Consider the following 15,917-nt stretch of genomic DNA (forward strand, 5'->3'; position numbering starts at 1 on the left):
AAGACAGTCATATTTTTTGAACTTTTAAAAAACTATATTTTGATATCATACAGGCCTGGTGTCTATTTGGTCAGTGTGTGGAAAAGAGCAGGCCTGAATGTTGTCCTTTGCAAATCTGCTTGTAAGGTTGGTCCATGGCTGGCACATCTGGGAATTTGAATTTTGGGAGGGTTCCCACTACCCTGAAAAGAGTGGCTCACTTTGTCTAAACTGTTTGCATAAATAATATGGTTTATGGGGAACACCTATTTTCCTCTGAAGAGTCTGGAATTTTGGTACGTGTGAGGTCTGACCAGCCCCCAGTGACAACCCTGGGCCCCGAGTCTCTAATGAGGTTCCCTGGTAGACAACATTTCATGCATGTCGTCACAGATTGTTGCATGGGGAACTGAACACGTCCTGTGTGGCTGAACCTTGTCCCATACGCCTTTTCCCATTGATGATTTTTTTGCTGTAATATCTTCTATCTATGAGTTCATGAGCATGACTATATCCCAAGCCTTGTGAATATGCTCAGCAAATCACTGAACTGGAGGGTGGGCTTGAGGATATCCTGATAAAGTTACAAGCATTTTTACATAAAGCTTCTAAAGGGTTCGCTTAAAATAAATGAACTAGATCCTGTTTGATAGGAAGCACAATTCCAGATTTCACAAAGAGGACTATCCCTCCTGAGGTCACTCAAATGAAAACCCCACATTTCTTCGCTAAAACCCAAATATTTGAAGTGAGCTTACTGGTATCCTGATATGACCCATCGGGGCAGTGAGTAACACAGCTGTTGGTTTCTTCATTCAGAAAGTATCCATATTTGCAGGACAGGCACTGGTCACCATGGCTCCCAAAGCAGGACTCACAGTTGGGGGCACACTTCCTGCAGCGCTTCTTGTCGGCGTGGTAGTGGCCAGGGGGGCAGCTGGAGACACAGATCCTGCATTGTGAAACAATAAGAAAGAAGGCAGCATCACAAGCGAGCCAGTCCTCAGCATTCTCTTGCAGGTGCTGCGCAAATGGCTGAGCTCAGCCTCCAAATCACTTTTAAACCAGGATGCCAAAACCACAACCAGAGAGCCAGACTGTTTGTTAAACTTCCTCCTGCACAGTGTGCTGAAGCAGCAATGCAGTTCCCCAACACCAAGTCTACCAAGACTTGTCAAACCATTTCCTGGTTTACACCTAGCCCTTGAAAAATGATGATGGTTACAGAGAGGAAGGTTATAGGGTGAATCAGAGGAAAACTATGTGGGAACCACGACTTTATTCAAAAAGGTCCCTTTAATAAAGTGTGACTTCTATTTTCATGTGTTGTTTGTCATATGGATCCTGTATGTGCATATGTGAGTGGCGGTGGTGGCTGTCTGCTGTTGTCTAAATTAATATAAATATATTTAAATGTATGTTGTGTATGAGAACACTTAAAAAAAAAAAAACTTTCTTGTTTGCCCATAATGGAAGGACAGAGTTTTATTTATCCATTCAACAAATATTTACTGAGCACCAATTAAATGTCAGACATTTTGCTAAGTGCAGGAGATAACAGAGGCTGAGAGACAGTCAAAGTCCTCCTTTCTCTTAAGGAATTTAAACTCCAGCAGACTTACAACAGGAATTCTTAACATGTCTGGGTCTGTCTGGAAGGTCTGGAGGGGCAGGTGCTTAGCTGGTCCCTCCACCATCCTCCAGATGTGAGAGAAGACATTGCAGTTTCACAGCATACACGCACATTTTGCGTTTTGTAACTCAATATAGTTTTCACCACTCTGAATAACACAGGGAGGCAGTCGGCCTGCACAGCAGCCTCTTTTCTATGCTTAGGTCCTGGTGGGAGAATAGTGCAAGATGCCAGTGGCCTGCACACACCCCATGGTATTAGCCTTGCAGGGACTCCTAAGATGCCTGGCACATGCTGTGGGGATGTGACTTGGCCCCTCTCTTACCTGGTATTGTTTTTCAGCTTGTAGTAGTAGTGCAAACAGTCATTGCAGTGGTCTGGTCCTGGCCCGTCACAGCCAACCTCACTGCACTCAGGGTCGCAGGGGCCTTTCCAAAAGACATTAGAACAATACTTGGAAAAACGATTTTAGAGCAGGTAAGCTTTACCTTGAATTTGCTATAAAATAAGTCTTTTTTTTTTTTTTTTTTCTTATGCAGAGAGTTTCTTTAAGACAGAGGAATAATTTTCAATGTGGCTTTAGGTCCAGAGATGAGCTCTTGACTTTTTTTGACTTTTGATTCTTAGGCAACCTCAATTGCCTAGGTATAAAGAATGTAAATTCTAGTCATGGACTGGTCTTCAAAGCACATATGGCTGTCTCGTGGTTGATAAATATTTTAGAATTCAAATGAACTGTAGCAACTGGAAAAAAAACCAACTGCAATTAAGTATGTGTAATAATAAAAAGATTGGATTTGTAGAAAAGAGAGAAGTTGTTGACAAAAAAGAAAAAAGAGTTATTATTTAATGCCTGGACCAAATGACCCGTCTCATTTAAGATCATTAAAGCGACTGAATACCTCTCAAATACTGTGGCCAGGAAGAAACACCATTATGGCACCTGGCACAAGCTTATCAGCATCCAGTCTCAGACACAGATAATAGATTTAAAATTGCTTCCTATACAAAGGCCAATGGGCAATTCGACAAAAGAAAATGATATATAAATTTAAAAAAATGCAAGCAAGTTTAAAGGATTCCAGACCTGAGATGAAAGTTCCCAATCTCTCTTACTACTTATTCTTTGGTATAAAACTGGAGAGAATGCACAATAAGAAAAAAAAAAAAAAAAGAAAGATGGAGCACTTTTGTGATTGATGAAAAGCTTTCTAATGACATGGGCTAGTTTTAGAAATTTTTAATTCTTCTTTGTTCGCCATATTCTGAAACATTTGGTCTCATAATCTGCAAACTCTTTCCCACTGAAAATTCATATGATTTTAACTAGCAATAAATATATTGAATGAAATGTACACATAGTAAATCAAGGGTAGTAGAAGATCTACTTATTTTAACCCAAAGGACTTACTGTTATACCTTGGTTTCTTTGTCATTATGGGACTATGTTTCACAATTACTGAATCACAAAAACATAAAATGTTAGATCTCGGGTGGAATGACTTAGAGAAAAATCTGGTAGTCAAATACCCTCATTTTACTGATGAGGAAACTGATTTTCCAAGAATTTCAGTGGCTTGCCCAGTATCACATGGTGAGGAGAGGGGTCAACGTAGGTCCTGATACCTAGGTAAAAATTTCCGGCTTAGAGGTAGCAAATCATGTACTAGGGATGACCTCTCTATCTGAATGGAAATAAGTCATTTCAAAATGCTGTAGACTTGAATATACTTCTGATTAACTGCAAGAGTCATTTGACAGCACTGCTTATTTCTATTTTCCCCAAAGCTTCAAATTGATCTCTAAATTCCATAGCGACTGCAACTTGGGACATTTTAGCCGTCTGCCATCGTACACCAGGGGAGTGGTGTCTCTGCTGCCTATGGACTGAAGTTCAGCCAGCTGTGATCTCACAGTCCCTGGGATCCAATGACACAGTATGGGAATCTGGTTATGATAACGCCATCTGTGTCTCTAATCTAAATGAAGGTGAAAATTGCAGCTCCAAAGGAAAGGAGTCATGGGTGGCCCTAAATTTTCACCAGATGACTTCTAGAATTAAAAAAAAAATCCCAAACATTTATTCTTGATATTTGCCAAAAGGGCTCTCACTGTATGGCAAGTTCACATGCTATGCTGTTTCTTTTATCATCTTAAACTGTCCCAGATGCAGTTTAGCATTGTAGGTTGCAGGATAATAATGCAATAATTGTCTTGGTTCTCTCACAAGTGCCAATGTTGATGTTTTAGAGATATAATCAGAAAAACCACAAAGATGTATAACTGTTCTGAACTCAACATTCCAAAATTTGAATGTGAAACATTACCAAAATATGAATAAAGAGTAACAGCTTACTATTACACTCTATTTATGTTATTTTGGATACACTTTCTCCTATCTGAGAAGACAAAATAGTTTGCTAGTTAAAATATAAATAGTAATGCTATAGGCTCAAAGCAAAACATCACAAAATCTAATACAATCCAGCTCTGATTAGCTCAATTGGTCTTAATTTCAAGCATGTTTATTGATTCTAGGATGCTATCTGTTTAGAATAAAAGTAATTACATGTGTATTTAAGATACTCTGTTCAGGTGGTTAATGAAGTACTTTTATTTTCAGTATTTAGAGGAAAATCTCAGAACTGCAAGGAAAAATATTTCTCATCTAAAGATACATTAAACTTGTATTTATAGTTCTTTTTATTTTTTGAGACTGAGTCTTGCTCTGTTGCCCAGGCTGGAGTGAAGCGGCATGATCCCAGCTCACTACAACCTCTGCCTCCTGAGTTCAAGTGATTCTTGTGCCTCAGCCTCTCCAGTAGCTGGGATTACAGGTGTGCACCACCACACCTGGCTAATTTCTTTTTGTATTTTTAGTAGAGATGGGGTTTCACCATGTTGCCCAGGCTCATCTCAAACTCCTGAGCTCGGGCAATCCACTCCCCTTGGCCTCCCAAAGTGCTGGGATTACAGGCATGAGCCACTGTGCCGGGCCTATAAATAGTTCTTCATTAGAAGAAGCTTTGTCCATTATGTGTTATATGTCATATCTCAGAAGGATTGAATGCTCCTAGGAGTGCTAGCCAATGCAACAAGACAGTAGTCAGAAATAATGATGAGAAGGACAACAAAACCAATTTGCAGATGCTAAGGCTGTAGTACCTAAACCATCCCAGAAAATCAACTCTAAACTATATAAATTAATGAGAGAGTTAAGCAAAGTGGCCATATATAAAATAAATACAGCCAGTGGATTTCCTACACACCAGCATATACTAGTTAGAAAGCAAGGAGTATTTTCCACTATAAGAGCAACAAGGCCCAAAATACGTAGGTGTAACACTAACAAGAAGAAAACTACATAAAATTAAAAGATTTCAATAAAATGGGACATGATCTATGTTTTAAATGGAAAGACTGTATGTTATAAAAACAATTCTTCCCACAAGATCGCATATAAATTCAAATTAAATTCCAATGAGACTTTTAAAGGGAGACTTAAAAATCATTCTAAAATTCATCTGGAAGAATAATAGGGCAATAATTGCTATGGAAATGGGAAGCAGATGTTCTACAAATATAAAAATACATCATGAAATGAAAACAAAACAGTGTGGGTGGTATTGGTTTGAGAATTATTAGATGGATGAATCAGAAAAGGTGGAACCAGAAAAGATGCTGGTATAAGATCTTACTATATTGTTATAAAGGAAGCATCCTAAACTAATAAAAAAAGACGGGATAGTTACTCAGCCAATGATGTTAGTCTGTTTGGAAAATAACTAAAGACAGAGCTTCAATTGACACGATATGTCATAAACCAAAATGAGTTCCAGATGAATTAATGGCCAAATGTAAAAAATAAGAGATTACCAAACAAAGTACGTGAATATTCAGTAGGCATTAAAGGATGAAACTTCTTCTGCAAAAAATCAGTGTTATATTTGAGACCACAAACTCCAGTCTCTAGTAGTTTTTTGTCAAAACAACACAAAACAAAACTTACATTCTCAGTGATAAGTGAGAATATGTTTTCAGCAAATATGAAACAATGTGAGAGACAATAACATACAGAGTGTTCACAAAGAGATAAGAGGATTACTGCACTTTGAATAGAAAAATGGGTAAAAGACAGTTGTATTTAATTCAGAGAACTACAGAGGAAAAAAATATTTAGAATTACAGGCAATCAAAGCTCTAACATTTTAAAAACGTTCACCTCTTTCTTTTTTTACTTTCTTTTTCTATTTTTTTCTGTTGGCAGCAATGAGTGTAATAAACAATCACATAGCTGGTCACAGTGTAGACTGGTACATCTTGTCTGGATAGCAAGTGACAAAATGTTTCCAAACCCTAAAGCTGATTATCCTCTTTGATGCAGTGAGTCTCAAAACAGAACTCTATTCTAAAGAAATAATGAAGATATAGACAAAGATTGATAAATAATAATGTTTATCCAACCCGTGTTTAAAATAGTGAAAACTCTGTAAGCGAAGTATGTGTCCCAGGTTATGGATTAACTATATATTACAGTACAATCACAGTATGGACTATTAGCTTTGTAGATAACACATATGGATATTTGAATATATAAGTGCACTGATATACACACACACACAGATATTAAGGGGATAAAAATAAGATGGAATATGTCAGAATATGGGTAGTATATTGCTCTGTTCTATCATTCCATTCCATTCCCATTCCATGCCCACTCCCACTCCACTCCACTCCACTCCACTCTACTCCATTCTATTCCATTCCATTCCATTCCCCCCTGTGGTGGGATGACACATGAGCTTTCTCTCTTTAGGCTGTATCCCACTGGAAGCCAGCTCACCTGCATAATCCTCTGTGCCATAGTCATCTGTGGGGTCTTCAACTCGGCTATAGCGGAACCGTTCCACTTTAGGAAACTCATTGGTTGGTGAATATGGCTGCACGGAGGTGCCATAGAGGACCAAAGACCATTCTTTCAATTTACCTTGAGAAATAACAATGAAATAACAGCATGACCAAATCTTCCCCCTCTTTAGCTTTGTAACATCTTTAAGTCCTTCTCACTCAAGAAAAAGCAACAGAACTGTGGGAAGCAGATGGATATGAATCACTACGTCAAACGCAGAGCTAGAAATGCATATTTCTCACCATTTGCAGAATTAACTATTTAATAATTCACATACCACATATGGACTGAGCATGTACTACAGGAGAGGCCTTGATTTAATCAGTATTTATAGGAAGACTGAGAAACAAACTTCAGATTACTGGATCAAGGGCTGAATTTCAAATTACAAATATTTAAGAGAATCCTAGAACTTAATAGAAGGCTTTGTTTTTCTAGGTATAAAAGTCTTATATGGCTGGGAGCGGTGGCTCACGCCCGTAATCCCAGCACTTTGGGAGGCCGAGACGGGTAGATCACGAGGTCAGGAGATTGAGACCATCCTGGCTAATACGGTGAAACTCTATCTCTACTAAAAATACACAAATAATTAGCCAGGCGCAGTGGCATGTGCCTGTAGTCCCAGCTACTTGGGAGGCTGAGGCAGGAAAAAGGAAACATGCCTCCATTTCATTAAAGTTAGTAAAACTGACCTCAAAAAGAATCAACCCTAAGCAGGAATGATTAAGACAAAACCATTACAAACATAGGCATATGCTGGTAGGAAGGCAGGATGCCCCTCAGAACCCCTCTCACCTTGGCTTAATGCATAGAATCCACACAAGGTCAGGGGCTAGGGTCTGGGGCTAGCTCAGAGAGTGATGGATTTCAGCTGTCAGCTTCCTTCATCTATTAGCATCTACCATCACCATCAAATCGATGTTTGATGTTTTTAAGTGCTTACTATATGTTAAGCACCGGCCTAAGTGGTTTGTAAGTTTTATTCCATTCAATGTTCAAAACAACTCTAAGGTAGGTACTAACATTCCCAATATATAGAGGAGGAAACAGAGCCACAGAGGTTGGTAACTTCCTCAAAGGCAATAAGAGGACAGACTGGTATCAAAACATACTCCGAGTCCAAATCCTGTGTGTTTAAACCATATACAATATTGTCTCCTATTCGTTTCTAGGAGTTTAGGAGCCTTACATTTAAAAATGAGCACATTCTGTTATGCATGTATTTTTTTCTGTACATTGGACCAGTACAATTGGTTTATATATGGTTAGCCCTCTGCCAGCTTTTCTTTGGACTTATTTGTTAATGACCATGCTTTTCACAATCGGGGTGTTATTTAGGCCCAGAATTCTACGTAGCATGCATTAGGGAGTGGTAAGAAGTGAATGACTGCTGGAAATTGATGACCTATCTGATTGCCTTTAGGTAGCAGTGCAAAAGAGAACCCATTTTCCTTATGGCATCTCTCAAGTGTACAAATGAAGCATATCATACAAGTACACTATAGGTCATCCGAACCATCAGTCACCTTAGAACTCAGTTCATTTTATTTAAGATCATTTTGGATGCAAAAGCTTACCCTCTAAGTGCTTTGAAGAGTGTTGTCTCAAAATTGATTATTTCCCTTTGTGCCATTTCTGAAGGACATCATAAGCCCACTAGGGATATCCTTCCTGTGTAATTCATCTCTTTGTATTTCACTTATTATGTAATTTTATTTCCTTAGGACCTCTACTACGATTCACATCAAATAACTGCCATATTTGGGCCATCATTTTTTTTTCTCCTCTACCCCTTTTTCTGTTTGCTAAATTTTATAGATGATTTTGCAATTAATATTGAAATCTGTTATTATGAAATAGCTCTGTAAATACAGAAGGAGAAAAATCCATCTTACTTGCTAACACATAAATGCAATCTGCATATATAGGTTCAATGTGCCAAAAATCAAAACAACACCCTCAAACACTTTTAATATGTGTTGTAACAGTAAATAAATGGGAAGAAACAATAAACAAATAGAAATTCAGTTTGGAGCCAGGAAGTTCTATATTTGGGGATGAGTCTACCATTTTAATCAGGCTGGAAAATTCTACAGATGCAACTGAAATTCTACTCGCTTACTGATGTAATCCCTTATTAATCAGAGAGGAAGAAATCTATCATAGGATTGTATACTCCAGAAACAATGATACAGACACATGCGCATACACACACACACACACACACACACACACACACACTCATAAACAGGACAGTCAAAGTCCGTTACTAAAGGTGTAACTGATCCTGAAATGAAAGGTTGAAGGAAAGATACACAAAGACTGTATGTTTCCATTAAAGTCTCCAGGTCAGTAATAGCATTAGGGTATCTCTCGTCTGGTGTAAAAAGAACACCTCGACGCTTCTAAAATGACTGCAAGGTGACTAGGGTTAAATTAGTGAACATTTAAATAGTATAAGGAGATGCCAATGCTATGAAATAGGTAACTCCAGATTACCTGAGCTACTGTAGAGTTTTAAACGCACATAATCACAGTAAGCTCTGTAGAGACTCAGAACTTCTTGAGGGCAGAGGGATTTATATTCATGGTCCCTGACCCTTAGATGCAAAGCATGGTTAACCAGTAGCCCTTAAGAGCAGCCTGGGCTTATTATGGAAAGTGGAGTTGCTGGTGTCTGGTGGTAATAAAGAACAGAGTCACGTTTAGTTAGTTTTATAACTGTTTAAAATGCTCAAAAACGTACTCTCTCTGTCTGCACCTTCCTGGGCACACAACTGCCACATTTGACAGTGTTTATTTCTCTGGGGTCTCTTGTCCTATAAGAGTCCTGCAGTGATGCCTGCTAATGGATCACAGCCCAGTCACCATGCTTCCATTTCACCTATGTGCCATGACCCTGCGCATCCTCATGGCAGGGGCAATAAGCATGTGCTGCAAAGAGGAAGAAAGGAGAGAGGAAGGTCCTGGGAACTATGCAGATTACGAGGAGGTGAAAGGGTCTAGAAACTCTGGTCTAAAATCTGCATGTTTTCTCTATCAATCCTGCTTTGTTGACAAACATTTGCTTTCTTGATAAAAACTTGGTAACCACTACATTCAGGCTGCATTCTGGCAGTGAGCTGGGCACAGATACTCTTTAACGAAACATTTATCCTGATTCATTGTGACCTGGCCACCATTCTGGCTTTGACCTGATTATGGGATCACTGTGGCAAACAAAGATGAACCTCATTATAGAACTAGGGAAGAGATAGCCAAAATGTACAGTCAACAATGGATCTCTCAGAATCAGTAACTTTCTCAGATTGGCAGGCAAAAGTCTGGCAAATGTGCCCTTTATCCCTGTGTTCTGCTGTGTGCCTCCTTTGCCCTGAGCAGCTAGCTGTATCTGAATGGTACACACTCCTACAGTTACAGAATGTCTAGGTTACTTTATTCTGTAATCTGGAGAGGGCTAGAACTGGATGTCAGTCCTAAAACTTCCCCCAAGCCTAGTTCTTCTAAATAGGACTGGACAGAGCATGGAGAAGGAGGACTTTATCTGACGGCTGAAGATGTGTTCATGGATGGGTGGGAAGCTAGTTAGTTATCAAACAGCTCATTCACTGCTGAGCCACTCTGCAGGGCTCTGTAATGGGCAACACAGTCTCTCACCCCATGTTGCCTTGTACTTTCCCTTATTTTATATTATAAACAAGCTTTACAGGTTAGCATGAAGACGGGAATAGGCTGTGTGCAGAAACAGACTGCGCCTACCTGAAAAGACCTTTGCTAACATCATAATTTCTGTTTTACATGTCAAGAAGCATTTCTTTTTCCTTGGCTCTTGGGCTCATGCAGGGAAGAATGTCATCATCACTTTCTTTGGTGGTACCCAGATTAGCTGGCATGGGCTGAGCTCAATGTCTTGCCTAAACTGAAAAGTAAATTTAGGGAAAACTAAAAAGAAATAGATAACCAAGGAAGCCTGTCTCTTCTTGTGAAATTATGCAGTTGAACTCATTGCCAGTGGACAGGCTGGCTTGTTTACAGACAAAGGAAGTCTGGGAAACTGGTTAGAGATGTGGATCATGTATTCTGAAACATCAATCAAAAGCTGTCATGTTTTGTTCTATACTATATGTATTCTTTATTTCCTATCCTTAAATTATTACCTCTCAAATGGTAATCCCGAAAACTGAAAAACGTGCAGGTAATTCAAAGCACACATGAAATTAATCACTAGAAAAAAGATGCTAATATGTGAGTGTGAAACACTCTGGCCAAAATATACTCACTCCATCATTTTCTTCTACACAGTAGACCAATGTATAGAGAGGGAGTTCTCACCTGGAGTCTTAAAGTTCCTTAGCTGAGAGGGAGTATCATAAACTTCAAGGACCCAGTCACCAGCAGCTCTTTCTCCCCAACAATGAATGGTCATGAACTCCCAGTTTTTAAATCCTTCCATGGAGTGATCAAATAGCCTGAAAGAGAACCATAAAACATTGCTATGTGCAACATTTCAAATCCAGTGAGGGTCTAGTTAAGACCAAGATCAACACTGTTTTTTGTACCAATTAGCAAGTTCAGCTGGGCACTGGAGCTGGTCTGCATCCTGGATGTCACCAATTTGCAGATATATATATATATGTACACACATACATATATATAAATCTCTGTTTTACCACAGAGAAACAGAACTGGGGCTGGCTATGTAACAGCAAATCTGGAAGGGAGAACCCACTGGGGATCAGGAAAACTAGGTTAAGACTCTACCTACAAGACTGACAATAGAGTACTGAAGACGTGGAGGAACTGGGGCTCTCTTATACTGCTGATGGGAGTGCAAAATGATACGAGGTTCTGGAAAACAGTTTGACAGTTCTTATAAAGTTACACACACACTCACCATACAACTCAACAATCCCCTCCTACCTATTTAAACAAGATAAATGAAGACATATATTCACACAAAGAACTTCATATGAATGTTCGTAATTCCCCAAAACTGTAAACAACTCAAGTGTCCATTAACTGGTAAATGTGTAAATTGTGGTACAGTCGGCCCTCTGTATCTGTAGATTCTGCATCTGTGAATTCAATCACAGATTGAAAATGGATGACTGTATATCCATACCACAAACTACCCAGTAATAACTACTAATACATACCATGACATAAATGAATTTAAAAAAATATTATGCTAAGTGAAAGAAGCCAGACACAAAAGACTACATACTGCATGATTCAATTTATACAATATTCTAGAAAAGGCAAAATTGTAAGTAAAGAAACAGATCAGTGGTTGCCAGGGGCTGGGGAAGAGTGAAGAAAAGAGTCATGGAGAATTTTTGAGGGTGATAGAATTGTTTTATATGTTGAAAGTAATGGCATGTGGCTATACAGCAACACAGATTTGTCAAAACTCACTGAATTATTCACATAAAAAAACAGAATTTACACTGTAGGTAAATTATGCTTCAGTAAAAAGACTGCCCACTAATCTTATCCAGTTCAGGGAGTCATGCTTGAAATCCCAGCCTACATCCTGCTCTTTCAGCCCTTCCAGTGATTTCCAAAGCTTCGAATTTGTAGTTTAAAATCTCTTCCTGCTTGAAATAGCTAGAATTATTCTGTTTCCTGCAATGGAATCCTGAAAGATATAAAGTATGAAGGGAAAGAAAACAGATTCCCTTTCAAGAATAAAGAGACATTAATAATGTATAAAATTAACATATTAAGAAATAAGTGGGTGTGGTGGTTCATGCCTATAACCCTAGCACTTTGAGAGGCCGAGGCGGGCAGATCACCTGAAGTCAGGAGTTCCAGACCAGGCTGGCTAACATGGTAAAACCCTGCCTCAATTAAAAATACAAAAATTAGCCACGTGTGGTGGCGCACCTGTAGTCCCAGCTACTCAGGGGGCTGAGGCAGGAGAATCCCTTGAACCTGGGAGGCAGAGGTTGCAGTGAGCCGGGATCACACCACTGCACTCCAGCCTGGGTGACAGAGTGAGACTCCGTCTCAAATAAACAGACAAACAAACAAACATATCACTGATGCAGGTCTATAACGTAGACTTGACTACCCAAATAAATATCCCAAAGATACAGAAGACATTTTCTGTAAAGATGAAACCTACATAGTAGAAAGTGGAAGATGGGGCACGTCCTTTTTTTATAGTACTTTAAAAAATTATGTTCATCTATTATTTCCCTGAAAAAAATAAAAAAATAAAAATTATGTTCATGTATTATTTCACTGAAAAAAATTAAAAAAAAATTTATGTTCCTCTTATTTCACTGCAAGTGAGAGAGGCAAACAGAGAGGAAAAATATCTCTAAAATTTTCTTAGGGGCAATCATGTCCAGTTACTGGGATATATCTCTCCTTCAATGGGGACAAACGGTAACAAAGTTTACGGTAACTGAAGTTTGATGGCTATTCAAAACACACAAATCAACTGTCTTTGCTTTAATCTCATGTTTACCAGACAAATTGGTGGTTATAATTTGACCTTCTCTGTACCTCTTCCCGTTGAGAGAAAATGCGCCCTTCTAAACATAAAAGTAACTAGTTCAATTTTCTTATAACAATATATTAGAACTCTGATTTTTAAAAAATGTATTTTGTCAGTGTGTCTGAGGCTCTTTCTAAAATGCCAGCAGGATTCTAAAGCTAAAGGGTTCAGAAACACAATTTTGAACTGTGATAGGTAAATGACTAGCACTTTGCAATATTCCCTAGAAAAAAGCAATAAACAGGAAAATCACCTGCTATATGTTCCTGAACCCTTGAAAGACAGAAAAATGAAAATTATTAGGCAGCATTCTCAGATGTCCCATGGTCAAAAAATTTGGGAAAGGCTGAATCAAAGACGGATAGAACTCTTTAATAGAGGACATCTCAGGTCTTTAGAATATGCAAATGTGTTTTGTCAATTTCCATAACGGGGTTAATTGGGAGGCAGTGATTTTCAAACTTTACCTGGACATGAAACCTATTCTCTCTCTCTTTTTAGGACATCTGTATACGACCTATAACGGTTTCCTCTCAAAATAGAGGAATTCAATTCAGTGAGGAATCAGGTTGGATTTAGCAAGTTTGGCTCATAATGACAAAGATGAAGATGGTAGCTTTTTACATGAATATTTTCCCACTGGAATGGGTACTCAATAGAGAAAGGATGGTGCACTTTATGGAGATCCTACAATCCACTGAACGACCACCATCGGCTCATTTCACAAGTTTATGGCTTAAGACTAGACTTGGGTAAGAAGAAATGGCTGTGTCATTATATACTTAACTTACATCCATTGAATCCTTCACTAAAAACCCACAACATGTGTATGTTGGGCAAAAAGACAACAGAGATAGAGGAAGAGGAGCTTTTTCAAACTGCCCTTTCTAACAGAGAGATGTTGTTAAAGGGAATATGTTGATATAGAAATGGCTAGAGGCAGAAAAGCAGTTTAGAACCACTTCCTTCCTTAAGTTCCACAGCTCCAGCTTAAGCTCTAATTCGTTGAGGCCATGGTGCCATTTGAGGGCACTGAAGCAATAACTTGTCACATAATACCTCTCCAAGAGTGCTGAACTTAAAAGCAGTTCCCAAACAGTTTAGACAGAACATTTGGCTCATTGCCTCACATCCAAAAACTACAAAGGAGACTTGAAGCTGCCATCACATGAAGGGCAGTCTTGTTTCCACAACCTTAGCCAACTTTTAATCACCCACGGGTCAATGATTTGACTGCTGGATTAGCAGACCCTACGTTTCTTCCCTTCCACCCTTTCCTGTCCACCTTTGAAAGTCATTCCATTGCTACCAATCACTTTCAAATCACATCAGGAACAAAAATTAAATATAAACTGAGTGCCAAGAAGAAATATCCACAAATCAAAATTCAAATAAGTGTTTCAAAGCCCAAACATAAATGGGCTTTGTCTATGTGGCTAAGCAGTTTTCCACTCCTCTGGTCTCTTCACATTATTCAGAATTGGAATGTTCATTAATTTCATGTGAATATAAGAGTTGAGGAGAAGAATGAAAATACAGCCAAACACGACCATCACATTTTGGTGAAAGAGTTGATGGGGAGAAAGACAGGCACGGACGGATGTTGTCACCTAACTGGGCTTCACATTTCTAGTTTTATTCCGTCCTTTATAAGTACACATTGTTGTGTATTTTAACCTGGATTCAATACTTCAGTTACTTATTTTCTACCATTAGTAACATTAAAGGAAACTGCATCTCTGCATATAACAAAAGGTAGTATAGCTTGGAGATGTGCTTTGTTTGCAAAGAACATTCTTGCTTAAGACAATCAAGTGTCAAACCATGGACACCTGCTACAGAGATCCAATTGTGGGATCTCCTTTTATCAACTAAAAAGTTTAATGCCCAGTGTGAATGTCTGCACTGTGCCAACAGTGAAGAAGTCAGACACATGCCAACATTATTAGTGTGGGTAAAATGTCAATAAAGCAGAGCCAGTGTGCTGAAAGCCTAAGTAGATTAACTCCATGCCTTTATCCACTTCTCCTCTTGCAGTCCAATTCTGTCCTGTCAAAGCTGACTTCATAATCATGTGCTTGATGAAACGATATATGCATGTGATGGCACAAATTATGCATCCAGTTATTAAAATGGTGCCCCAGAGCCCTATCCTTGCAAGTGGTTTCCAAATAAATTACTTTGGATGAAGCCTGGTAGAAAAGAGGACCATCAAGTGTAGTATATCCTTTTGAGGAATTAACTCAGGAAATAACTTATGTAATTACTGTAAGCTTTATTTCCTTTCCTCTTAAACAGTCTAGCCAATGTATTAAGGCTATAGCACTCTTTTATGATGTTATGGCAACTAAATAACAAGATGTTTTATAAATACAGCTATGTGTTATCAAATAATTATTTCTAAAATTGTAAATGGATCTTAGTTTCAGAATCATCCACTATTATTCAAACATTATTAATGTTCACTACAGAACTAGACATCAGGACAATATTCCTGGAAGTTTTCTCTTTTGTCTCTTTATTTATTGAGACAGAGTCTCGCTCTGTCACCTAGGCTGGAGTGCAGTGGTGCGATCTCGGCTCACTGCAACCTCTGCCTCTTGGGTTCAAGCGATTCTCCTGCCTCAGCCTCCTGAGAAGCTGGGATTACAGGTGCCTGCCACCACACCTGGCTAATTTTTTTTTTTTTTTTTGTAATTTTAGTAGAGATGGGGTTTCACTGTGTTGTTCAGGCTGGTCTTGAACTCCTGACCTCATGATCCGCCCGCCTTGGCCTCCCAAAGTGCTGGGATTACAGGTGTGAGCCACCAGCGCCTGGCCTTGTTTTTTATTTTTTTAAAGTGCTTCATTACAATTTAAGGTAGAGCTCAAAGAACACATCTGGCTCCACT

General features: G+C 38.8%; 1 protein-coding gene across 3 annotated transcripts in view; it reads right to left on the bottom strand.

Annotated features, from left to right (window-relative positions):
• The window catches only part of PCSK5 (proprotein convertase subtilisin/kexin type 5), a 464,591-nt gene that overhangs the window by 173,060 nt on the left and 275,614 nt on the right, over nt 1–15,917 (bottom strand). For all 3 annotated transcript variants that reach the window (XM_033237074.1, XM_033237073.1, XM_033237072.1), the window contains exons 13-16: nt 10,854–10,990; nt 6,456–6,599; nt 1,938–2,040; nt 738–931 (exon numbers count right to left, since the gene is read on the bottom strand). In XM_033237074.1, the coding sequence (XP_033092965.1) occupies nt 738–931; nt 1,938–2,040; nt 6,456–6,599; nt 10,854–10,990 (578 nt within the window). The remainder of the gene's footprint in view (nt 1–737; nt 932–1,937; nt 2,041–6,455; nt 6,600–10,853; nt 10,991–15,917) is intronic.

Source organism: Trachypithecus francoisi, unplaced genomic scaffold (assembly GCF_009764315.1).
Source record: "Trachypithecus francoisi isolate TF-2019V2 unplaced genomic scaffold, Tfra_2.0 Lachesis_group16, whole genome shotgun sequence".
Taxonomy (NCBI): Eukaryota; Metazoa; Chordata; class Mammalia; order Primates; family Cercopithecidae; genus Trachypithecus; species Trachypithecus francoisi.